A 24,448-nucleotide genomic window follows, 5' to 3' on the forward strand; every position below is an offset into this window, starting at 1 on the left:
AATGGATCCCGCAGGCGATTAGCTCGAGTCAGACTCGCCGTTCCCGATAGGTGTTAGTGAGCCTTTCGCTTCGAGCTCAAAACTGTGACTTAATTCTCGGCTGAAAGCGTTTCGCCGCCGCTGCTGCCTGCAGTCGTGATTCTTAAGCTTTGAGCGAGCTCGCCGCGGATTGCGGCTATTAAGGCAGTGCGGGCAAGATAGCACTTGGAGCAAACTGCTCGCTACACCTGTCGTAGAACCGGGCCTTGGGGGCACTTGAGACTATCCCAAGTTTCTCGGTACTCGCTATCAATACTCCAGTTGGTACTCGCCGCTCAAAACTCACCGAAAAAGAGTCTGCGACGAGACGCGTGGCTGATAATGTGCTCGGGCGGCAGACCAAGAACCTCCATGATGCAGGCGAGCTGTTCTATCTCGTCCTCGCCCGGAAACAGCGGGTACCCCGTATACAGCTCCGCCAAGATACAGCCCAGGCTCCACATGTCGATCGGCGTGCCGTAAGGAAGGCCGAGGATCACTTCCGGGCTCCTGTAGAACCTGGACTGTATGTATGTGTACACGCGCTGATGGCTGTAACACGACGAGCCAAAGTCTATGACTTTGATCGAGCTGCTTCCCCGTTGCTTCAGCAGCACGTTCTCCTGTAATAGGCCAACACACGGTTTAGGGTAACAAAGAAGCTGATGTGAGAGAGAAGTCGGCGCGAGTGAAACGCGAATATGCGCACCGCGGCGGCGCTTGCACTCACCGGCTTCAAGTCGCAGTGAATGATATTCTCTCGGTAGAGCAGTCTCAGGCAACTAATTAGCGAGTTGGCGAAACGGCGAATTAGGCTCAGACTGAATCCCTGGTAGTTGTTCTTTTTGATTAACTCGTACAGATTCAAGCTGCAACAGAAAGGCGCGCCCAGACGCGCGGCGTTTTTTTTCTCTCTTTTTCTTCTTCTTCTCCTCTCTTTCATTATTCATTATATCCGGCTAACGAACTCTCGCACGCGCGTCTCGCGCCACGAGGACGCGAGCACTTCGAGAGACTCCTCATTATACCGGTTGATCGCTCACCTCATTAATTCGAAGCTGATGCACAGGTGATTCCTGAAGTAAAAATACTCTAACATGTGTATCACATTGTGCGACGAGTTCGCCTCCAAGTCCTTCTTCCTCAGGTGCTCCAAGATCCTCACCTCGATGAGCGCCTGATGATGGAATCTCTTCTTGTTCCTGCAAGGACAGTGAAAGTCGCGCTGATCAAACGAAGAAACGCCGCGCGCATTCGCGGAATGCGCTAACCCGGAAGGGGAGGGAAAAATTCCATGCCGGATGTGCTATTATCCGTGCATCATCGCGCGGATCTCTTTTTTCTTTTTCTTTCCCAGATCGTAGACTCACGGTGTGTGAGTCAGCATCGCGCACGCGAGTGCGCGCAATGATGACCGCACCGTTTCCGCGTACCTGATGATCTTGATGGCGATGTGCTGTCCGGTCTTGTGATCCAGCGCTCGAATCACCTGGCCGAAACTTCCCTTGCCGATCACCTCCAGTATCTCGTATCTGGACGCAGAAAACGTTTCGATGACGTTTCGATTTACAGGACATGTCGCGAGAGCGGGGGAGGGGGGAACATCGCTTAAGGTGAATCGGTCCCGATTAGCAGTCGAGTGACTTTTCGTCGTCAAAAGAGATTAATAAATGAGTAATTTATGCGTTAAACTCTGAGTGCACAATGTCGGTTTGGTTGGGAAGCCTAGCCTCTCGATTGCGTTAAATTCCTTCAATCTAGAAGATTTTTATTTATTTCTGACATTGTATCACAAAAAAGTCTGAAGCGCCACTTAGCGATGAGTGACAGTTTAGTCTTGAAAAAGTTGAAGAAAAACTGCACAAGTCTAACAAACAGACATCTGACGTTGACGATCAACTCTTAAGAAGATGAGTAACTGTTTAAATTGTCATTATGGCTTTTAATTCTAATGCTCAAAGCTTGTTGAAACCGACAACAGCAGAAACACATGTTTAGAGTAAATATGCATCCGTACGATTAACGAATTTGCCGGAGGCGAATTGATGCGATTGTCGGAAATGGCGACATTGTCACATATTAATTGGCGCATTCATTTTATATATATTTACGAAGGAGTAACGAAAGAGGGCGCTCGCGACGCGCGCGAGCTTCGTTTCCAGCCGACCGTCGCCGCCGCGGTGATGTTGCGTGAGAGAAAATATATCAGGGCACTTTTTTATCTCCTGTTTCGTGCGCTTTACCGGCGTACGTTTCGAAGCGCGCGCGCGCGCGCGCTGCTGCGCAGTTTTCCGACGCAATTTCTCCGGCGAGAGAAACGACAACAACGAGAACGGACAACGTGCACTCGCTCGCTCGGAATGCGACCGCGCGTGCCCGCGATTCTAAGCCGCGAGGCTGAGCAACGCCGCGCAATCGACGACAACAATTAACTCCTTGACTGGCGGAAGTGCAATACTGCGTTCTGCTGTTTCGGATATAGTGCGACATTTCTCAAATTGGCTTTCCAAAGGTTTCTGAGATCGCTCTGTTCAATGGGGGATTTCAAAATTCAAGATGGCGAGTGTGATATGACCGACCCGAGATTGAAGTCGTAAATGAAAGTTTTGCAAACACTTTGAAATATTTCGGGACTTTTCAGCTTGCTCTTTTCACTGATGAAATTCAAAAATAAAAATTCGAAACGGCGAATCCTTAAATCAATATACATGGCCAAAGAAAAGTATCATCTGTATATTATATATACTTATCATTAGAAATATATATAATCGTATATTTATTCGTTATTTCGATATTTTATTATTTTATAGATTTCAGATAAACACTCTTTTCTAATCTACGGAGTTTTATCATAATTAAATAAAATTGTCAAAGTTTCCGGGCATCACATTGGATTCGCCGTTTTCAAATTAGTAATTTGGATAGTTAATTCATAACTAACTGAAAAATTAGATGTATAGAGTGTCATCATGTACACATATTGTGTAACTTGTCATTGTAAATCATATTTATTTGTCATTTTAATATTTTATTATTTTATAGATTTCAGATAAAAATTTTTTAAACATACATATTTTTATCATAATTAAACAAAATAACATTTCCGGACATTACATGGAATCCGCCATTTTCAAATTAGCAATGATAGTTAATTCGCAACTAAGTGAAAAATTCGATAGATATATATAGAGAATTTACATACAGTCTAATCTGATATCAGCAAAATATAATTACTTAGTTTTAGATTTTAGTCGCCCGAGACACTCCGAGTCCACCATTTAGAGTTTGAAAAATGTTGACTTTGTGCTCATAGACAGCGACCTGAGAGGACACTAAATTTCAATAACACTGCTCGACTCTCGGAAATGCGTGTTTTAGCAGCTTAAGCGAAATTCAGCCCGCCACTCAAGAAATTGAGAAAGCAGGAAAGTGCGACGGCCGGCGCGCCGTGAGAAGAAAAGGCGCAAGGACAGCGGGCGCGTGTGGAAGCTCACCTATAGGAGATGTGATCGTGCAGGACCTTGTTGTAACTGCCGTTTTCGTCGTCGTAGCCGCCGTTCTGGGAGGACACCTCCTCGCCGTGGATCTTGTGGGCCGACAGGCCCAGGTACCAGATCTCCGAGTACTTCTCGATCTCGGCGCGCTCAAACTCCGTCAGCCTGGAGCCGTAGTACTTCACCGCTTCCTGAGGTGTCATTGGCAGTCTCCCAGCTGTTTTATTTTTCCGTGAAACAACGGGGAGAGGGTGTATGAGTGCATGTGAGTTAAGTGCATGCTCGAAAGAGCGTGGAACGCTCGCGGAGTGCGTTGCGCAAGTCGTCTCCCTCTCCCGTCGTCGCCGACGCGCTCCAACAACTCGCGCGAATTATCCCGCGCTCGCTGGGACTCTGCGAGTTCGATGCGTCACGTTACGGGAGCGGGGATTGATTTTGCGCTCGTCTCACACGATCAAGTTCGATTCACGATTGGGGGCCATCGAGAGACGGAGGAAGAGCGGCTAATGTTCGTCGGCTTCGTCGGCACGGAGATACGAGCCAGCGGGACTCTGCGAGAAATATTGCTGGATCCTGCATCCGGTCTCTGAACTCGGTCGGTTAGTAATCGTCGCGTCCGAAACAATCGATTTCGAGATCGATGCATAAGTTCGTGCGCGACCGTTTGGTCGCGCGATTCGGTTTGCGCACTCCTCGCCGTGTGAAGTTGCAGAGCAGCGCCTCGAGTCGTCGCGCGAACAAGAGCCACTGCTGATGCGCAGAGCAGTAATCGGTTTATGATAATAGACAAGATACGTTTTATGCCCTTTATCGTATTCTTATCTGATAGATAAGATAATGAGTAGAGAGCTAAGAGTTTTTCTCGAATCGCCCGTTGCAGTTACATATCGTTACTGTGGTCCTGTCGTAACTAATTATGAGTCACAACTAGACTAGAAGTGATACAACTTTTTGTTCGCTTCAATACCAGAAAACGTGGAATACGTCGACGCAGACAACTGATTAACATCTCACACGGAGACGAATGGAGAATCATAGCTGATTTCTAACTACGAAAATGTAAAAATTTGTTTAAAAATTTCTAATTTGTATATAATTTATATAAAATAATATATAATATATTATGCATATTGTATTGTTTATTATATGTATGTGTATGTATTGTGTTTATATTATACAAGGTGTTTCAGAAATAGTCACTTTAAGAGCATATTCTACTCACCATAGGAATGCAAAAATAAGTCATATAATCATAGGTCCAGCAACATTTACTTTCCAGATTATGAACTTTCAAGATTATAAACAGATTATTTACAACATGTTTCGACGTGTTATGTATCATGCTTTAATCATTTTTTATTAGAAATAAATAAGTTAGCAGGCAGGTCTTTGGAATTGGAAGTCTTTATTTAAGTGTTTAAGAGTTAGTGTCAAAATGGCAGATTATTCTACTCTACTATAGCTCATTCTTATCAAAATTTGTTGTAAAAGTATTTATAATCTGAAAAGGAAACATTTCTAGGCTCATGTTTATATGACCTTTTCTTCATCCTTACAGTATTTATTTTTCTAGAACACCCTCTGTATGTGTGTGTGTGTGTGTGTGTGTGTGTGTGTACACACACACACAAAATTATATACAATTATAAATGAATTTATATTAATAGAATTTAATTGATATTGATATATAATTAACAAAATATGATTTATTCAAAGATAAAAAATTCCTCAGAGGAAACGACAATATGTATAAAACGATTGACGCATCGATTTCAAAGCCGGTTGCTTCGATGCAACGATCGAGTTCAGAAAGCGAGTTCAGGAGCGAGCAGCATTTTGCAGAGCCGCACTATGCGGCCGCTCGTAGGAGCAGAGCTCGAGAGAGCTCGCGTTCACCTCTCCGGGGAATTTGAATAACATATCTCACACGTGCGTGTCGTAAGGCCGTCGCGTATCGCGCGTAAATTCGCGTCAGCCGCGCGCGCTTTCATTCCTTCGCGTTTCGCTCGCGGCGTCTTAAACACACGTTCGGCCGGCGACGCGTGAAATGACAGCGCCGACGAGTAGCGCGCTTCCCACCTCGATAAGGTCCCAGAGCGCGACCCAGCGTGTAAGGTCGCGAATATCGCGATTTTCGCCGGTAATCACGGTGTTTCCCGTACCGTATACTTCGTGAGAAGTAGCGCTGAGGGGCTCGTGCAGCGGCATATTGTGGATGTTGTTGCTCGTGTTGGAATTGTTGGCATTGTTGTTGTCCGTTTTATCCACTCCGCGCGTCGGCTTGGTGTTGAAGAAAGACGGCAATTTCTGCAAGCAGACCGGGGAAAAAGAATCGTCACTCATTGTTTCGCTTCTTTGTTGAGCAGCCGCTCGGATAATAATGCACTTAGAAGCACATTCGCAACGCCGACTCGCCCTCTTCCGCTTCTCCCTCCAGCCCGATTCAGCAAACCGAGTCGAAAAACTCGCCGATTCTCGCTCGCCCACTCGCGTGCGCGGCGACCGTTGAGTTTTCGCGACGATATTTTACAATCAACGAGTTGCTCAAGGGGGGGGGGGGCAGCGGGGAAGAGCGGCCAGCCAGGCTCTCGCGGCTCGGTAAACCATTACCCGCCATAATTCTGCCGCGAAGAGCGTCGAGCGTTAATGACGGCAGCAGCTGCGACCGTTAATGTCGCGTAGCCGCGACAAAGTCACCGCGAAGGCGAGCGAGCAAGCGCGCGATTTCTCGCTAAAGCCGAAACATAAAACCGATTAAACGACGCGAGCCGGGAAACTCAACGTCGCGTCAGTCAAAGGATACGGGTGACGCGAGTGCCGGATGATGGAATTTTTCGCAGAACGACAACCGTCGGGAGAATTTCACGGGCGGATCCCACGAGGATCGTTCGCTCGCTCGCACTCAACATCGTGTCTCGCATCTATCTACGGCTCTGTCACTTGAATCTCTCCGAGACGCCTTCCGCGAGAAGGCGCGCGCGTGTCACTCCGCCGCAATTTCGGCGCCCACACACGAGGCGACATCGTCGTGAGAAAATATCGGGTACAAATGAATAATCCAAATTCTTCAGCTGAATTCAAGTTTTATTTTAAAAGAAAGTAAAACATAGTCAATCAAAGTATTCTCCGTTGTTTTCTGTGACCTTAAGGGGGAGTGGGGTGGGTCGGATTACTGAAAAATCCTGCTTGTTTTTTGATAATATTTTGTCACGAACTGAATAAATGTGCAAGAATGAAAAATTTTGATATATTTATATAACATATGAAGAGTAGAAAAATTTTGTTTATTAACAAATATTCATATAAATATATTTAAATTTTAAACGCGTTTCTCTCGAAATTTTATTGCTCAACTTTTTGCAGTAATTTCACCGAAACTGAGCTTCGTATCGATTTGAAATTTTAAAGCAATAATATTTGTTCATCTGGCTCTCAGGTGATCACCATGGATAACTCCGTCAAAATATTTCATTTCGAGATATTAATTGTTTTATTGTAAAAGAACTGAAAAATTTGAATTTTTTTCTAATAATAGCTGCCATTTTGTTAATTTTGTTCGATTTTTTTTTATAGTGCTTCACCGGATAATGATGAGTCTCCTTAAGATTTCTAGCTAAAATTCGCTCTGATCGGACCACCGAGAGCCGAGATATTATTGCAAAAACGACAATTTGAAAAAAAAGAGAGTATATTTCAGCTATATGTATCGTATATTTATATGAGTATTTGTTAATAAACAAAATTTTTCTACTCTTCACATGTTGTATAAATATACCTAAAATTTGCATTCTTGCACATTTATTCAGTTCATCGCAAAATATCGTCAAAAATAAGCACGATTTTTCAGCAATCTGACTCTCCAGTCCCCTTAAGCCATCTTTCAGGCAGTTGATGAATTTTCCATGTCGGAAAAATGTTGTGCCTTTGGACACGATAAAGTCGTCCAACCATTTTCGGATCTCATCCATTGATTTGAAGTGCATATCAGACAAGGTATATCGCATCGACCGGAACAAATGGTAATCGGTAAGAGCGATATCTGATGAATACGCCGGATGCTGCAAAATGTCCCAGTCAAGATTCATTATGGATGTATTTTGTTGTAGAAGCAATGTGTGGCCTAGCGTTATCATGCAACAATTTCACAGGACGTTCCCCTTTGCCACTATACGGGCGTTTTCGTCTTAATTCTCAAACTCAAACGGATTAATTGATAGCGGTAATTGTGTCAATCGGTTTTAATAACTCATAATAAATCACGCTCTTCATATCCCACCAAATGCGGAGCAGAATCTTCTTTCCAAAGTGTTTTGGTTTTGGCGACCGATGTTGATGGTTCGCCAGGATTTACCCATGACTTTCTGCGTTCCAGATAGTCATAGAGTATCCGCTTCTCATCGCCCGTAACAATTTTCCACAAGAAAGACTTTCTACGCTGCTTATTGGGAAGAGAAAGACACACTGCCACTCGTTGATTTTTGTTGACCTCGGTGAGTTCATGCGGAACCCATTTTCTTTTTTTCTGAATCCTCCCCATGTCGTGTGGGCGTTTGAAAATAGTTTGTTGCATTACTTCTAATTGCTCTTTTTGCGTTTGTGCTGAATTCTCAGCAAGCAGTCGCTCCAAATCATTGTTGCCGCACTTCCGAGGGCCTGCAGGACGTTCTTTGTCATTCAGACTGAAATCGCCACTTTTACACCGTCTAAACCAAAATTCACATACATCGTACGATACAACACCTTCGCCGAGAAAGGAACAAATCGATCCGCATGCTCTTGCAGCATCTTTCCCTTGTTGGAATTCGTAAAGAATGCAGGGTCCGATATGTCACTTTTCACTGTACTGAAAAATTTCTGAACTTTCCGGCGTACTAAATTATAATTATATAATTATATATTATATTATATAATTTTTATAATAGCTATATATCAACAGTATATAAACGTAAAAGAGCGGGAACATTTGATTATTTGAAACTTAATTTCTTAACCGCTTAAAAAAGTTTGGATTATTCTTTTGTACACCTAATAACAGCGCGCGATTATCCTCCACTCGGTTCTCGCGCGGAAAATCGGCCGAATCGCCTCTTCGTACAGTGGCGAGTATCGAACTCTTTTCTCTCTCTCTCTCTCTCTCTCTCTCTCTCTCTCTCTCTCTCTCTCTCTCTCTCTCTCTCTCTCTCTCTCTCTCTCTCTCTCTCTCTCTCTCTCTTACTCATTGTGAAAGCCATACGTCGGCAATCTGTTAAAGAAAGTGGAACGTACGACAAGACACGCGCCGTCTGTGCGTACGCACGCGTATGTGTGCGTGCGTGTCTCCCGTCTCCGTGCGTGCTGACCCCCGATTTAACAAGTTTAATGACACCGAAGTGACCCGGACAATTATTTCTGCGCTCCGAGAGAGCGCCCGAGCGAGCGAAGGAGCCATTAAAAAACGTTTCATCGGCGAAACGACGCCTTTCCGTGCAAGCCAAGGGCAGTCACCGGTCGTGAATGCATCGCGAATGACAATCGACCTCGGGGCCGCGCCGTTGTTCCCAGAGCTCCCGTCGTTCATTAGATTTCCTCGCGCGTCTCCTCTCTCTCTCTCTCTCTCTCTCTCTCTCTCTCTCTCTCTCTCTTTCCGCCAATGTTAATATTTATCACAGCCGGAGCCGCGCCGGCCACGGCGATCGATTTCGTACAGCGTCGTAGTCGCCGTCGCGGCCGCGCCGCGCCGCGCCGGCAGGAAACGTTTATGGAAAATATCCCGGAATAAGCCGGCGGGAACGTGGTCATAGTGCGCAGAGTGATAAATCTCCCGACTATCGGCGACACTTGCGGCGTCGTCTCCTGCCACACACGAGCTGATCGGTCAAGCACCCCGCGCGCGGACATTTGTATTCCGGGAGCGTCCGTCGCTCTGTCGGACGTCAAGAGCGCTTCATTTTCTCGCTCGGCCGTTCCTCTTCTTCTTCTTCTTCTTCTTCTTTTTCTTCCTCTGCGGACGATCCATGCTGATAACGGGATAACCACGAGCTTCTTAATGTTTCGTCTCGCACGTAAAAATTTGCGAGTAAAAATACTCGCGAAAAGATATACGCGCGCGACAAGGTGGAAGCCGCCGTACGCGCGGCATTTCAGCGCCTTGAAAGCGAACACCTCGGGGGAGAGGCGAGCCGCCAAGCGCTCACCTCGGCCCAGATATAGTACTCTGTGTTAGCGGTATTAACGCGCGCGACAAGGCGCTCCCAGCTCCACTTTGCGACTCGAGCGGCTGACGTCTCTCCGCGAGGAAAAAATTCTTAGGGCCATCTTCATGGAGCATAAGGCCCCGATAAAGCTGAAAGTAGGATGCCCTAAAAAGTGACGCCTCGTTATTATAACATCAGGCCCCGAGATGGATCCCTTTCAGGGATACTTTAGATTTTAATAAATATATAATAATAAGAAATAAGGCCCTGTTGATATATTGCCTTATAAGGCGCCCTTATAATATCCTATATTGTCTTATAAGGGCCCGTTAAATCCCATTTGTCATACATCTTGCAGGACCCCTGTCTTTCTATTCCTACTACACTAGGAAAAAAAATTTAGTATCTCTAACAAAACTGTTTAGTTGAGGCATTTTTTAATATGCAACCAAATATCTTGTTTTATATAACAAAATATTTAGTTGTCTCAACTGAATATATTTTTCTGCTTTGTTCTCTGGACCAAATGATTTTGTTCTTAGACTTCATATATAAAAATTAAGCACTTTAGTTATTTTATCCATAAAAATTACATAATAACGAAATATTATTTTACATAAACTAAAATAACGCCCAATGGATACTATTTTGTCTTTCCGTGGACTAAAATTTAGATTTTATATATTAAGAAAAAATTATAGTATTTTTAACAAAATTCATACAGTTAAAGCTTTTTGGTTGCTGTAACAAAAGTATCACGTTATACGAACAAACCGTGACCAAACGAGACATTTGTTTACAGAAACTAAACAGTTTTGTTGGGCATATTTTAACCAAATTATCTTGTTGTTAGAACAAAATTTTGGTTCACGCAACAATATATTTTTCCTAGTGTAGGGCCCGATTAATGTCAGAGAAAAACAATCAGGCTCTTACCAGAGCCTTATTAATTTTTCTACTCTCGGGTCCGGCTGTGGAGTGTCGCGAGGATGTCTCGCGTCTACGAACGGTCAAGCGACGCGGTCTCTATTAATCTCGGACTCGGCGCATAAATCTGCGTGCCGAGAGCGGTCGATCTTCGTCGCGACGGCGACGAGAATCGCGCGACGCGATTCGGCGCCAATTGATCAGTCCTGACGGCTTGATTAAGGTCGGACAAATGTTGGCATAAATTTCTATCAAAGGGTCAGCGGACGTCTCACGACCGCTCTCTCTCTCTCTCTCTCTCTCTCTCTCTCTCTCTCTCTCTCTCTCTCTCTCTCTCTCTCTCTCTCACGCGTCCTTCTTGTCTATTGCTTCTATGCACGTCTGGCTCTTCGCGCATGCTCGATCTCGATCGAGCGATGCTCGTTGGCGGTTTCGCGAATCGGCCGTGCGATTCGCCGGAGAAAAGCAAGTCCGTCGGCGTTGCCGGCGAGTCAGGGGCGAAAACTCGCTCGTGGGGATTGCTGGGAGAGATTTCTGCGAGAGAGCTTTCCACTCGGACGGTCGTTTTGTTATCTCAAGCGAGTTTTGTACGCTGTCGAGTGCTCGGGCGAATGTTTCGCTCGCGGTCACGGCGTTGTCATTTTATCTCGCCAGCTTTTTGTCTCCGGTCTCCGCTCGCACTTACGCCAGCCGAGATTCCGTTTTCCCGCAGCGTACTGTGCGAACGCACCTGTTAAGGCTGCGTTCACACTGTCCGGTCCGTCCGTTCGCGTTCGTCTAGACGGCGTGGCGGCAGGCAGGCAGCCGGTGAGTCAAGTTTTTTTCTCGATAAGAATATTTCAGATGCAGCAGGGTGACGGATATATTACGAACCTTCCCAGCGCACAAACACCGAGGAATGTTTCGACAGTGGCAGTCCTGATGGACGGCAGTGTGAATCCGGTCTAAACGGGACTCGCGCGACGCGACCGTCCGTTTATTCGACTTTAATCATTTCCGTGCGCTGTGAAGAAGCCACGGCGCGTCACAAAATGTCGCGCATCTCGGAAGCGAGGCAACGGCGGGGCTTTCTCGCTCGACCTAACATAATGAAAAATTATTGCGAGACGCGCGCTGCGGGCGTCTCGAAGGGGATCGGCATAAATAAAAAGTCACGAGTGGATATCCGCACGAAGCCGACTCCGCTATAAATTGTAATCTCGCATTTACCTTGCTCTTTCGCTCTCCGCCCCCCCCCCTCTCTCTCTCTCTCTCGCGGTGCAAGAGCCCCTTGCGCTCTTTCGCATCTTTCTTTCTCTTTCTACTCGCCGACAAGTCGGAGCGGAACTCCTCCCATCGCCAGAAGAGCGTCGGTCGTGCTTAACGCACGCATAAATAACACGCGCGCCGCCGCCGCCGCCAAGAAGACTCACGTAATGAATCCGGACGAGCCAAGGAGCCGTTTGACCCTCGAAAGCCGAAAATCCATCTCGCCGGGCAGGCGTACAGCAGCAGGCAGGACCTTGGGTGCCACAACGCAACATTGTTTCATGTTCGCGACGCGAAAATAGACCGCCGTAGCCCGGTCCCCGCACGCTTTTCAGAACGAACGGGGGGGGGGGCGGGGGGCTCCAACATCGGCAACGCGAGCCATCGAGTCAAGTCGAGTGGCGCGAAGGGAGAGAGAGAGAGAGAGAGAGAGAGAGAGAGAGAGAGAGAGAGAGAGAGAGAGAGAGAGAGAGAGAGAGAGAGAGAGAGAGAGAGAGAGAGAGAAGAATTTCGCTCGCGTGAAATTTTCCCAAGGACACGCGCTCGCGGCTTCAGCCGGCGCGCGCCGCTGGTGGCCAATAATCCGTGTACCGATTGCAGATAGGCATGCACAATAATTCCCTGCATCCCACTTGCGCATGCGGTTTACCTTGTGACATCTCCCAGTCGCGGCCGCGAGCACGAACGCGCGCGCCTTTCTAATGCCGCGTGCGCCAACGCAGAGAGCGAGCGGCAGCTGCACAGCCGTCTTCGCCGCGACGTCGTCGTCGAGCGCGACAGATTACGCATGCAGCGGCGGGACCGCGGCTGGTACCTACGCGCTCTCGACGTGTGGGTCTCGCGTGCACGTGTGGGCGTATCGCTATCTCGGAAGCACGCTTGGAAACGTCGCGACCGGGCCTAGGCACCAGCACCGTCCCTGCCGGTCTGTCTCTCTCGGCGGCTCATTAAAGGCTAATTTACGCGACGCTGCTGCTTTCATTCGTCATAGCTTTGAGCAAGCTACTTAATTCCCCCCCAGCGAATCGCCGCTGGTAAAAACTTCGCTCGGACAATAGATTTTTTTATTCGCTAAAACGCTGACGCTGCCGAAAGCTTTGATTCGCTACTAAAAGCTTCCTCTGGACGCTCGCGATTTTTATTCGCCAGCGTTAGAAAATTTTTTGAGAAAAATTTCTTCTAGACGCTCGATTTTCTAGAGGACGCTCGCCAGCCCGTCAAGATTTAGAATTCGCCGGTAAAAAATATTTTTTTCTCGACAATAGATTTTTATTCGCTAGCGTTGAGGCTCAGAATCCTCTGGTAAAAGCTTCCAGACGCTCAATTGTCGTTCACTAACGTTAAAACTTAGAATTTGCTGGTGAAAATGTTTTCTCGACGATAGATTTTTATTCGCTAGCATCGGAAAACTTGAATTCGCTGGTAAAAGCTTTTTCTAGACGCTCGATTTTTACTCGTTAGTATCAAAACTTATAACTTTCTGGTAAAAATTTCTTCTGAATTGAACACATCCAACTTTGTCGCAGCGTCCACTGAACGTTTCTAAATTTTAGACGCCAACGAATAAAAATTGAACGTCCAGAAGAAATTTTTACCGGCGCGAATTATAAATTTTAGATGCTAGCGAATCAAAATCGAGCGTTTAGAAAAAGCTTTCGTCGGCTAAATACGCTGACAAATTAAGAAGTTTGCTGAAAGCTGCACAAAACCGTGTAAATTACCCTCAACACATTGTTGACGGTATACTACGGAAAGGATCGAGTCCCGCACATTTAAATTTCGTCGCAAAACTAAATTCAGGCTCCACGAAAAGCCGTTACGCGACAAACACAAAATCAAATAAATGATAATTATCCCAATGAAAAAGATTCGACTCGCACAAGACGCGAATTGTTGTCTCGCGTCCTCAGCGCCTGAAAACGAAAAAAAAAACGCCGATTCACGTCTCCCGTCGGCAATGTATGAAGCTGCAACTCCGACGCACAGTGTTGTGATACAGGAAATTGATGTTCAAAAAGTGTCATCTACAGCATGCAATTTTCCACCGATTGAAACGATTTTCTTTTTTAAATGAAGGTGAGAAGATTACCCACAATTCTACCGAGCGATATCAGGAATCCTAAGCAAATTCTTAATAGACAAAGTATGAGATATTGGTACATTTTCAGAAGATGATTTCTTCTACTTCTGTCAACGTGCAAACCATTATAATTGCCAAACTATGAATCCATGGACTGTAAAGCTTTTACTACTCAACTCGTAAACTCCAAACCTGCAGAGCAAGCTGCAAGCTGCAGAAGCAAAAAACAAGGAAATTCGATGATTCAGACAGTTCAATACGCGAAAAATTTTCCAAGTAGCAACGAATGAAGATTTAATGCATAAGCTATTGATTTCTTCGGATTTATATATCGCAAGTGTAAGAAGACATTGGAAGAAAACCAATACCACACAGTTTGGCAATTATAATGGTTTGCGCGTTGACGGAAGTAGAAAAAATCATCTTCTGAAAATGTATCAATATTTCATACTTCGTCTATTAAGAAAATATCGCTCCGTAGAATTGCAGGTAATCTTCTCACCTTCATAAAAAAAAAAAAAAAAAAAAAAAAAAAATCCGTCTCAATCGGTGGAAAATTGAATGCTGTAGGCCTTTTCGAACATCAATTTCCTATATCACAACACTGTGCGAGCGCGACTCGAAAGCGACCGAAATGAGGGCGCGGACTCGCGCTAAAGCGCAAGTCGTTTCGCCGCGCTAATTGCACGACGCATCATCGGCCGGTCGCGGTCGCATGCTGCTGCACTTTCTCTCCCGGTTGCAGATGCGCTTTTCACGGCCGGCGTCCCGCCAATGCTAATTACGAATATTGGGCTCGCGATATTGCCGGTTACAGCCAGGAATCCGTCTCGAGGTTCTTCTTTTCCTCTTCTTGTTCTTTTAATAAAAATGCTTAAGATGCAACGGTGACGGGTGCTGTGGATACCTCAATGACGAAGCATTGAGGAGGTTTTAGCGGAGGCTCAGAGAGATTTAGAGGCCGGTATTCTGGGCTCTTTCATGGAGATAGAAACGGCTCTAAAAGTGCCCTCAACAAGCCTCGTGATCGCGGCCGCAAGCCGCTTTTGTCGATAAAAGATGGCAATATCGGTCTCAGCGGACGGACAGAGGCGAACAAAAGTCGAGCCCCCCTCCCGCCGTAACTTTTTCTTACTCGGATACAAACGGTCAAGACATGCCGGGGTAACGGCTACCGTAAATACTCCAATCACGCGAAGCGTCGCGGAATATTTCGACGACGGAAGACCGACGGAATTCCGCTCGCCGCATACGGGAGCAGCCTTGTCGCTATCCTCGGCGACTAGATATCGAGAAAAAACGTGCTCGATGAATAACGGGATTCTCGGCCGTTTTCGATTAGCGTCGGGCTTCGACGGCAAACACACGGCGAGTGCGGCAACGTGCACAGACGGGACAATACCGCGCGCGGCGGCGGCGGCACACAGATTGGATAAACAGAAGAGTCGGAGGGCCGCCGTTCTGGATGCGCGTATCAATGCGTATCTCAGCCAGCTACGCGGGGTCACACGCGTTTGCAAAAGCGACCCTTTCATTCATCGCAGGCAAATACGCGCGCTCCCGAGCACTCCCGAGATGCAAAAGCAACGCGGCGAGAGCAGTGGACGGGACGGAAGCTCCACGGCGGAACGCGCGTTTATTGCCGCCGAGGCGTTTCATTTACACGCATACACGCCCTTTTTATCTACTTCCATTATTATTAGTGACGAGACTCGTTCTCGCGCGATTGTCGAACGCGGCCAATTAATTAGGAGTCCGCCCGGCGGCCGGGACACGATCGGAGGCCATCGAGCGGCAAATGTGTACCCAATGCGTTTCCCGACTGCGTTGAGTCGACACTCGCGATCAAAGATACCGAGAGAGAGAGAGAGAGAGAGAGAGAGAGAGAGAGAGAGATGCGAATCGCGAAACGCTCCTTCTGCGCAGCTGCGCTGCGCAGCCCGGCGTGTGTCTCGCGCAAAATTTCCCTGCCGGAAGCACGCGTTTCGCGGAGAAGGTATATTTTTCCGTTCGGCCGATGGTGGCGATTACGTGGCGTACTGCGCGACTACGGTCGCGATAACGAGTCGAGTCGCGAATGAATACGAATTCATTTGCCGGCGAGGAAGGAGGGAAGGTGCGCAGCGCGTGCGACGACGTGCGAAGCCTCTTCCTCTTTCGCTCGCTCTCTCCGTCTCTCTCTCTCTCTCTCTCTCTCTCTCTCTCTCTCTCTCTCTCTCTCTCTCTCTCTCTCTCTCTCTCTCAGTCAATAATTGAATTAGAATGGGCTAATGAAATTTTCGCGTGAAGCACCCGCGCGCTCCAGACGCGTATCGATCGCGATAAAAATAGTAGACGCCGCTCTCTCGAGATCGTCGTCGCTCCGGCGCGGCGCGTTAACGGCGGAGCCGCCGCCGGGCTTTATTTCTACGGGCGACGGTGTTTTCGTTGCGCGGAACGTTATCGCGTGGAATGTGGAACGCGCCGCGGGGCTCTCGCGACGACCCGGGAAAGCACTCGGGCGCTTTTCGCCGGTGGGTGAAACTTCTGCAGAAATCACCGCCGCGGCGCGGCGGATCGCGTGGATATTAATAGGGATTGGAAAATGTGCGCGCGCGTGGAGTAACCTCCGAGGATCCGCGCCGCGGGCAATTATTTGAACAGGTGCGACGCGTAACTGCGAGCTGGCGCGCCGTCAATCCGTCGCCCAGCCGTCGCCCGCCCAGTGATTTATTGTTCGCGAATCTTGCGAATTTCCTCGCCGGCGGCACCGACGGCCGCGACTTTTTTCAAAAGTCGGAGTTGGCATCTCGCTCGGTATGGCGCGCGAGCGATTGTGCGAGCCGGTCGCGGTTTGAACCGCCGAGAGACAAATCGAGTGTGCGACGTCACGTGAACGCGTCTAAAGGTGCTCCCCCGAACGGAATTCACGGCGTGTCTGGCTTCATCAACGCGTCGATGAGCGCTTTGTCGGGCGAAAGTAGCGGGTAGAAAAGCGGAATATGCAACCATAAGGGGTGATAAGATTACGTGTGTACACTTTCTTTTCTCGCGCGCGCTGCAAGTGAAATCCGAAACGACGACGGGGAATAATCGTGAAAATCCATTAACAAAGTGATGACAAACATATTGAGCAAGGTGCACGAGATTGATGTCGTTGAACATTCGCAAATTTGAACGCGTTATATTTTTTCAAGTATGGCAAAATACCAATTTATTTCGAGTATTTTCTCAGAAGTCCTCGTGAAAATAAATAAATTAATTAATAACACATGCGTCGAGCTAAAGTGCTTGCAAAGCACTTTGGAAAAGCTTGGACATTCGGGATTCGTGCAATCGTGTTATATTTTTCCAACATATGAAAAACTTTTCATCTGTAACACTTTTTCCGAAATGGCTCAAGCACCATTTACCGACACGGTATTCCAATTTTGTCCTTTTTTTTTTTCACCGAGGAAAAATATTGAAGGATAATCGCAGTTAAATCGCAGATTTAACAAACAGACCTGATCTGAGATATTAACCCCTTCGGTACGATTGTCGACTTTAGTTCGCCAAATGCATAACGATAACATTTGTTACAACTGTTGTTTGTAGTAACAAACAATGTAACGTTGCTTTGTGCGCTGATTGGTTCCGAAGTTCCTCATACCAAGCTTTACTTTTAAATTTAATCTTCCGCTTCTTTACGTCTACTTGTTCTTTATCCTTATGTATACATATCTGTCATAGTTAACTCAATAATTAAATCAACTTGCAATTTGCAACACACGTTGGTAATACTTTGTCGTAAAACACGTCATCAATTAAAAGTGTGGTTATGTATGCTTAAACAAGAGCCTGTTTAACAGAGAATTTACAGGTGTACAGCGAAAATCAATTATTACGGAAATGTATTATTTATCTCTACCGTTTAAAACGGCACAAACTTTCTTGGTTGCCTAATATCTCGCGCTACGCTCGCAATTACGGCCAATTGTTAATTCGTAAGATAATTTCGTAAGTCGGCGAATAATCGTTCAACACTCCTCGTAATCGTGTACCGACACGCCGGCTTTTCGCGGCACAGATCCTCGCGCACAAACTCGTACTCGCACTCGCGTTGGCGCTTGACAATCATCCGAAGACGATGGAAGGAAGGAGAGAAGACCGCCTTCCTCTTCTGGGAGTCTCGACGAGCTCCCGCTCGTGTTTACCGCCGAATTGCACCAGAGTCACGCGTACACCTCTCGGTGTACCGTTAGCGTTTTAATCGACGAGATCCGTCATGCGTTATTTCCGACACATCGTACTAAACGCATCATCGACCTCACGGCGCAATTACCGATTACGCGAGGGATTTATTAACCGGCCCGGCTCCCGCTGCCGGTTCTATTAAACCGCGGATAAAGAAAATCGCTGCTCTCGGCCGCTACCTGCCTCTACCTCCTACCTACCTACTTACCTACCCCCCTCCCCCTCCTCCCATCCGCCGCCCCCGGTCGCTCGTTAGAGGGGTCAAATATCTGAACTTTCGAGTGATTAGCCGGCTTCGATCTGCGCGCGTATATATCCGCATACCTGCTTACTTTTATATCTTAATCTGTTCGATTTATCTCGGGCTTAACGTCGGAGGCACGGCTAAACACGGTGGCCAGCCCGCTAATCGGCGCATCTGGCCGTAATTATCGGCCGACGTGAGCGAGCGAGCGAGCGAGCGAGAAAAGGGAGAAAAGAGAAAGACGACAGCTTTCCCGGAGCGCGCGAAGCTCGCGTCGCACAGTGTGCCGAAAGCCCCGAAAAGTGGCTAAAATTAATTATGGCTGAACCAGGAAGGTTAGCCAAAAACTGATAATTGGAAATAGAACTGTAGCATGAGGAGTCATTTTTCTCGTAAAAAGGAAGTTGCAAAAATCAATGTTGCAATGAATTGTTATAAACAAATAACTAAATAATAACTGTAGAGCAAAACTGATTACGCTACTCGATTCTACGGGAAAAAATACGAAAGTAACATAATAGCGTAATAACTAAATAATATTGACATATTGTTTAAGTAAATAACACGTATATTTTTGTTTTTATATTTTTTTATTTTTGTTTATTTTTTTTTTGTTTTTATATTTTTGTATTATTTTATGATATATAGTTATTCACCATGCAATAAAACTTATCTTCCAAAGTTGGAGCTGCTAACAATTGAAGAACTTCTGTAGGAAAAGGATCAGCTTTTTTAACAGAAGTTTGTTTGAAGGACGAAATGACAGGGTCTGAGGAAAGCAAAAGTCTTTTAAATAAATCCTCGTTCATTGCGATTCTCGATATTTTTCGGGTATGATATTCTCTTATATCTCTACAATCCTTATTCCTAGTTTCTTGAGCTTCCTCAGAAAGAAGACCAATCGGTAAAATAGATGCTGATATTATGCTAGCCCCATGTACAAGTAATTTATGTACAGAAGCGGGCATAAAGTACCAGCTATACAAACGGACGTATAGTTGAGCTATCTCATAACAATAGGTACCAAATTTATATACCAAATTTATATACGCGCTATACCCATTACCTATAAGGATTCCCATTTCTACCTAGGAGGAGATTTCTGTCACGGTAATAAAATAGTTATAAAATAGTTATAAAATAGTTATAAAATAGTTTATATATATAAAAACAAAGCAACAAAAAATGTTTATTTTATATAACCTTTAGCTTTTATATTTATAATTTTCATATTTATATTTTTTATTGTTATTTGTTTTTTATATTCATATTGTTTATGTTGTTTATCAATTTATGATTTGTTTATTTTACGTTGTTTAAAAACTACAATTTTCCCCGTAAATGTTCACGGTAAACATTTTTTGTCATATACGTAACATATATGTTAAATGTTATGTACAGAGATGGTTCTGCTACATATATAAGCTTTGTTGCGTTTCAGATATGTAACAAAAGTCAGATATATAGCAGAAACATCTCTGTATATAACATTAAACATATATGTTACATATTCGACATAAAATGTTTACTAGGTTGCATTATTAAACAGTTGTTATCGCGTTCGAAATAAATAAAAGTTTAAAGTTTGTGGTTAATTGTTAGTTTGTTTGCCAACGTCATAAATTTAACTAAAGTAAATTATTTTGGTCGACAATTTAATTTTGATATGAATCGGTATTATCTACAACTGAGAGGATTTGACCGTAAGTGTATAAGTATGGACCGCTGCTCATAAAATTTATCATATCTTTGTAACCGCTGGATACCGCTGTTTCTACTTCTGTATAAACATTAATAAACATCCTACCTTTGTTTTGACAAAAGTACAACGTTGTGGCAGATCGTGAATTTTTTGTATGCCACGAAATAGATGATAGACAGTATATAAAATATAACTTATTTACATTTAATTGTTATGTGATATATATAAGACTTTCTAATATTATTTTCCTTGTAAATGAAAGTAAACGGATCAGATATTAAACAGGAAAAGTCATTTTGATCATGGAAACTTTTTCGAAACAAAATCAGATATATCATTCTGAGGATTATAATCGTGCTATTTCTTACATCTCAATATATATAACTTTCATTCTACATATCTTCGTTATACAGTCGAATTCCGACATACTTTAACTACAATTGATTAATTTGGACCTTCTCGAAAATATACTGTAAAGGAGAACCAAAAATTACGATTTTCATTTTTTTCTATTTTGGCCACGTTTAACGACTTTCGGCACACTGTGCGTCGGCTCGAATCAGCGAAAGCGGACGACGAGCGAAGGAAGCTGCGAACGTCGCTCCCCGCCAATTCCGTCGCGGTTCTCCGCCTCGCTCAGGCACGCTGGCGATTCCGCCGCCTAAAAGCGCTCCTCGTCGCCCGAGGAGAAAGAGAGAGGAGAGAGAGAGAGAGAGAGAGAGAGAGAGAGAGAAGCCGCCGCGATGATAATCCCTCTAACGCTATATCATTGACACACTTGCTAAACCGAGCCGCGCACGCGCGCGCAGTGTCGCTCTCGCTCGATCGAAAGTTACAGCACGCACCTACGCACAACACGCGCGCGTTGCACATCCTGCCTGCGAGAGATTGCGTAAGAGTTACACATATGCGAGCCGCGGCGATCGCTTCCTTTCCGAGGAGCAAAAGGAGCGCGCGCGGACGACTAACCGGTATTTTCACGAGCGATCCGCGCGCTGTGGGCTCGTCTCCGTGCGTGCGTGCGTGCGTGCGTGCGTGCGCGTGTGTGTGTGTGTGTGTGTGTGTGTGTGTGTGCGTGTGCGTGTGCGTGCGAGCATGTGCGCGTGTGCTCTAGGTAAATTTCATAATTACGTAACGGAGCGGCGGCGAATGAAAGCGCTCGTAGGATGCGATTGGCGGGTTTCCCCCGGATTACATGGGATTACGCGGCGGGGCATTCGATCGTTCCGAGCCGCGATCGATTGCGGTATCGAGGCGATACCGTAGTCGCTAATAATCGACGACTCGCGAGTAGGCTGACGCAGGCAGGCGGGTAATTGCGCGCGCGCGGCTCTCCTCTTTGGGTGGAGACCCCCTCTAGTAAGAGTCCCGACATCATCGACTTTTCCCTTAATTTTGCCGCTGAAGCGATCGCAAAATGGCATCTGTACGCAAATAACTTTCTCCACGAGAAAAGTTTGTCAGAGCAATTAGCGTGGTGTTACATAAAATGCACGAAACACGACTATTTGTGTAGCGTGTAGGGTGATTTTGTAGGGACAAAAGCAACCGAGGATTTTATACGGCGACTGTGCCGACAAATTCGGAGAAACGAGTATTATTATTAATCGTTTGTAAACTATAGACGCAGAAGAATGACATACGTCGCAGTGCGACCGATTCTAGATGCTCGATCTTTACTCGTTGGTGTCTAAAACATCCTTTAGCTTTAGAACGCCTTTACGTGGTGCGTTTTTTATCGCATTGAAGTAAGCTTCTTGAGTTGCCAGCGAGTTCGCTCGTAGAAACTTTTCCCAGACGCTGGTGAATAAAAATCGAGCGTCTCTCGAAATTTTTAACAGCGAATTCGACTTAAGAAGCTTGTTCAAAGCGATAAAAGAGACACTGTGCTGAAGGTGTTTCGGATAACGAGTAAAAACCGAGCGTCTAGAAGAAGTTTTCATCAGCGAATTTGTTGGCGACTTGAGAAGCTTGTGCAAGATCAAGGTCCGTAAATAGAGAAACGGGACAAAGTCAGGTCTCGTCTCATCCACTTCACACGGTTTGGCTCGAAAATGGCAGCGACCGTGGCTCGACTGATGATGATTAACCACATACCGTCAGCTCAAAAATTATTTCCGTTTTTTGCAATTTTTGTTACTACAGCCGGCATTGTAATTGTTTTTCTTCTGAAAATTCTCACTGGTATTTTGGAATGTGTTTGAACTATGTTTCGATTACTTCTGATTACATCTTAAACTATGTTTTGATTACTCTGTTTACTCACACAACTAGACCGTAATACTACACGTACATAGTATTAGAGATGTGCGAACTATTCGAATTTGAATCGAATCGAGTCGAATCTATGTATATAAATGTAATTCGATTCGATTCGAATCCGAATCCCTATGACTCGAATCCGAATAATTCGAATAGGAATCAAATACATTATCGTTTGCGTGCATCAGCTACAAAACCGGCCACCTGGGCTCGTATGTTTGAACCCTTAACTTGTAATTAACTTAATTTATAATTAATAACTTAATTATAAATTACTTTAATTATTTTAAATATATATTTTACTTTAAGATGATACAATATTACAACATCAATATTCCCTTTCATATTAAAATCTTCCATCATTATTTGCATGTTTAATAGTCGTGTTAAATTTTTTAATGATTCGATTCGATTTCATTCGATTCTATTCGAATTCGAGTGAAATTTCATAGATTCGATTCGACACAAAAATTCTTGATTCACACATATCTATATGGTATCACGTACACCAACACAGATTCTCTGGCTCCAAAATGGCGGCCGTGAGAGGACCTGACTTTGTTCCGTTCCTTTATTTACGGGCCTTGGTGCAAGACAAATAAAAGGCGCTCCATGTAAAGCGCGCCCTAAACGTGTCTCGTTGCGTCGCGCGCGTGCCGACAACAGCTACATGGACTTCCGGGTTGGGGGATTGGGGGAGGGCGGGGGGGAGGGGGGAGCACGCGCTCTGTGCAACTCGCCTGCCGCGTAAACTGCCCACGCAGGAGACCCGCCAACCGGCACAAATTTGGCAAGGACAGTCAACCAAGTGCGACGAGGTGAACGTCCTGATTAGTGACCGAGTAACATCCTCTCATGGTGAAAATAAGTTGTCGAATTAGAGCAGTCGAGATGACACGTTGAATGAATAATTTACCAACTTGGCGCGCCGAGCTGAGCGCGCCAAGTTGGAAAATCCGCCCGAACATCCTCGATTGCGCAAAATTCTGCAAATTTATGGAAAGATTGCCATTTACTTCTGGCATCGTGCCCCTCCCCCTCCTCTCTCCCTCTCTCGCGTAGAAAAGACTCAAGTGGCATATATAACGACGGTCCAATTTTGAATAATTTAAAGAACAACCGCGCAGATTTGACAAATGGACACGTCTGACACGTCAACCATCAGCTTTCATTGGAAACTTGTTACGATCACAAATCACAATAATGTAAAATGCAAAACAAGAACACACATGTTTAGGGTGAATATATCATCGGTACACGGAGAAAAATATCAAAAATATCCGATTGTTAATTTGGTTATCCGATCAAATATCCGATTAAATACACCGGATATTTGATCGGATAACGAAATTAACAATCGGATATTTCGGATATTCTTCTCAGTGTATGCATTTGCTGATTCGTCAAGAGCGCGATCGTCACAAATCAGGATCCTCCGCCGCGAAACGCCACGAGTGAAACCGTCAGGAGAATCTCCCGCGGGAAGGTGGAAAAACGACGGCGGGGCAGCGTTCTGGACCTCGTGGGAGGTCCAGAACGCGCAGAACGCGCGTTACGAATTAGGGAGGATATAAACATGTAAACACAAAGCGCATGTACGCGCTTTGCGACGTACACGTCGGACGACGTATCGACGACGAGCGACAACAAACGTTGCATATTAAACAGCCATAAAGCAAAGCGCTGGCCGGCCGCGCGTCGAGCGTCAATCGGTCCCTCCCAAACACGACGGATTAATAAAGCCCGTTTACAGGCCGCGGCTACGAACACATTAACGAGCGCGCACGCACACGCGTGTCGGGCTTGATTTACGCGCGTACGCGGGATAAACGAGTCGCGCGTACGCACTTCAATCAGCGCAGCAGATTACATTTCAATAAGCGCCCACGATTGCGGGGCATTGTGCAAATTCTCTCGGTCGAATTTCATCTAGGGATAAACGCGCTCGTATAGAAATTTCCTAGGATTTTCCCAGATACAGTTTAGATTCCAACTAGAATAGCCATTCTTGTCCCAAAAATGGGTTCTCTATCTAGAATCGGAACAGAAATGACGTGTAAATTCCAACCCTTTTTTATTAATGTA

At 45.5% G+C, this 24,448-nt stretch overlaps 1 protein-coding gene across 1 annotated transcript in view; it reads right to left on the bottom strand.

Moving 5' to 3' along the window:
* LOC105188211 (probable serine/threonine-protein kinase dyrk2) overlaps window positions 1-24,448 on the bottom strand; it is a 341,632-nt gene that overhangs the window by 6,414 nt on the left and 310,770 nt on the right. The window contains exons 4-9 of the mRNA XM_025302226.1: window positions 5,675-5,819; window positions 3,513-3,729; window positions 1,452-1,550; window positions 1,062-1,220; window positions 749-887; window positions 326-641 (exon numbers count right to left, since the gene is read on the bottom strand). Of these exons, the coding sequence (XP_025158011.1) occupies window positions 326-641; window positions 749-887; window positions 1,062-1,220; window positions 1,452-1,550; window positions 3,513-3,729; window positions 5,675-5,819 (1,075 nt within the window). The remainder of the gene's footprint in view (window positions 1-325; window positions 642-748; window positions 888-1,061; window positions 1,221-1,451; window positions 1,551-3,512; window positions 3,730-5,674; window positions 5,820-24,448) is intronic.

This window comes from Harpegnathos saltator, unplaced genomic scaffold (genome assembly GCF_003227715.2).
Source record: "Harpegnathos saltator strain DR-91 unplaced genomic scaffold, Hsal_v8.6 scaffold473, whole genome shotgun sequence".
NCBI lineage: Eukaryota > Metazoa > Arthropoda > Insecta > Hymenoptera > Formicidae > Harpegnathos > Harpegnathos saltator.